Source organism: Mus pahari, chromosome 3, assembly GCF_900095145.1.
Source record: "Mus pahari chromosome 3, PAHARI_EIJ_v1.1, whole genome shotgun sequence".
NCBI lineage: Eukaryota > Metazoa > Chordata > Mammalia > Rodentia > Muridae > Mus > Mus pahari.
The window spans coordinates 75,859,998-75,861,720 of record NC_034592.1 but is presented as its reverse complement, the minus strand read 5'-3'; the positions used below and the strand labels follow the sequence as shown (position 1 = coordinate 75,861,720).

Below are 1,723 nucleotides of genomic sequence, written 5' to 3'. Positions count from 1 at the left end.
AAAAAAAAAAAAACAACAAAAAAGATACATTACTAACCATCACTAAGTGGTGGTGGTACACGCCTTTAATCCCAGTACTGGGGAGGCAAGGGCAGGTAGATCTCTGGGTTCCAAGCCAGCATGGTCTGTACAAAAAAACCCTGTCTCAACCAAACCAAACCAAACCAAACCAAACCAAACCAAACCAAACCAAACCAAACCAAACCAAACCACCCAATTGACAAACCAACCAAAAGCATTACTAATTCCTAAAAACATCTGTACTGGGACAGAGGGATTTTAATGTTTTCTTCTTTCTTTCTTGTACTAATTAAAGTACAGGTAGTTAGCCAATCCTGATACACATATAATGTCCTTTTCTGGTCAGTCTTCGCCAGAAGACTCTGTGCCTCCCACTCCCTATATCCTAGATAGACGGAACCAGGTGTCTTCCTCACTGGCTTGCTCACCACTCAAACGTAGTTTACCTTCTGTACTTCTCCCGTAACTAGGTAACACCGTCCCAGCATAAAGCGACAAGACCCAACATTGACTTGACACCAGGGATGCAGTAGTTGGATATAATCCTAAAAGGCATAAAAGAACATTCTGATTAGAAAATAAGCATTATATAAGAACAGTCATTTCTAAGTTTTTCAGAGGGAGAAGAGAGTGATCATTACTAGGTTTTATTTCTGAAATACTCAGAAAAATGAATCCAGTTAGTACATTTTAATATAAACTATGGACCCTTAGAAAGCAGAGCCAGGGGTAGAGGTGCACTCCCATTGAAAGGAATTGAATTCAAGAAAAGCAAAGAACTTATAGTCAAAATTATAACATGAGACAAATAGGGCATTATTAGGAACTTGAAGGCCTGAGGCCTGACAGGCCCTGAAGGCCTAGCTGAAGATTTTATAACAAGTCCAGGCATGTCCAGGAGAGCCCCTTGTTTGGACATTCCTGAGGATGGTGGCCCCAAGGATAGACATAAACACAAGAACTGTTTTGGGTTATTTTTTTGATTGACTCATTGGCCATCTGGCGGCCTGGGTCTCGCTGACCCTCCCTGAAATTGTTGATGCTACAACCTGCATGTATTATTCTACTGACTTGTAATCAAGCCAATTGTGTGAAGCTGCGCCAAGTTCCCCAAAAATCCCCCAACCCTCTCCCTATAAAAACCCCTAGCTTTTGGGTTTCAGGGTCGATTCCTTTGTCTCCTGCATGAGATGGGTATTGGCCTGGGGCCCTGCCATTAAACTGCCTCATGCTTTTACAACAAGAAGGCCTCTCGTGGTTTTTTGGGATACCCTGACTTCCCTGGCGTGGGTCCAACACTATAATCACAACGAATTCAAATCTGGGATGGGAAGGTCACTTGTGGTCAGGAGTATGAAGCCAGTCAAGTTTACTAGAGTCTAAGCAGTCAGCTGCTTAGAGGAGGAAGCTGGAAACACAGAGAGAAAGCCATGCTGTTTGAGTGACGCTGGCATGGAGGCCAGCTACATAACAAGGGAAGCTTTGGACAAAGTGTGGGGATACCCACTCCCAAACGGTAGAGGAGACATGCTTCGAAAAGAGTTAGAAATTAAAAAAAAAAAGTTGTTCTGGGTAGTTCTGAGAAGTGAGACTTAGGCTGTGGCTCTGTGAGCTACTGTTAAGAAGGGACGACTTAAAAGCATCCACATGGTACACCACAACTCCAGTCGGAACCTGTGTTCAGTTCTAAGCATCCACATGG

At 43.4% G+C, this 1,723-nt stretch overlaps 1 protein-coding gene across 1 annotated transcript in view; it reads right to left on the bottom strand.

Annotated features, from left to right (window-relative positions):
- Positions 1-1,723, bottom strand: part of Nup160 (nucleoporin 160) — a 59,946-nt gene that overhangs the window by 25,370 nt on the left and 32,853 nt on the right. Inside the window, exon 22 of the mRNA XM_021192749.2 lies at positions 468-566. Within this exon, the coding sequence (XP_021048408.1) occupies positions 468-566 (99 nt within the window). The remainder of the gene's footprint in view (positions 1-467; positions 567-1,723) is intronic.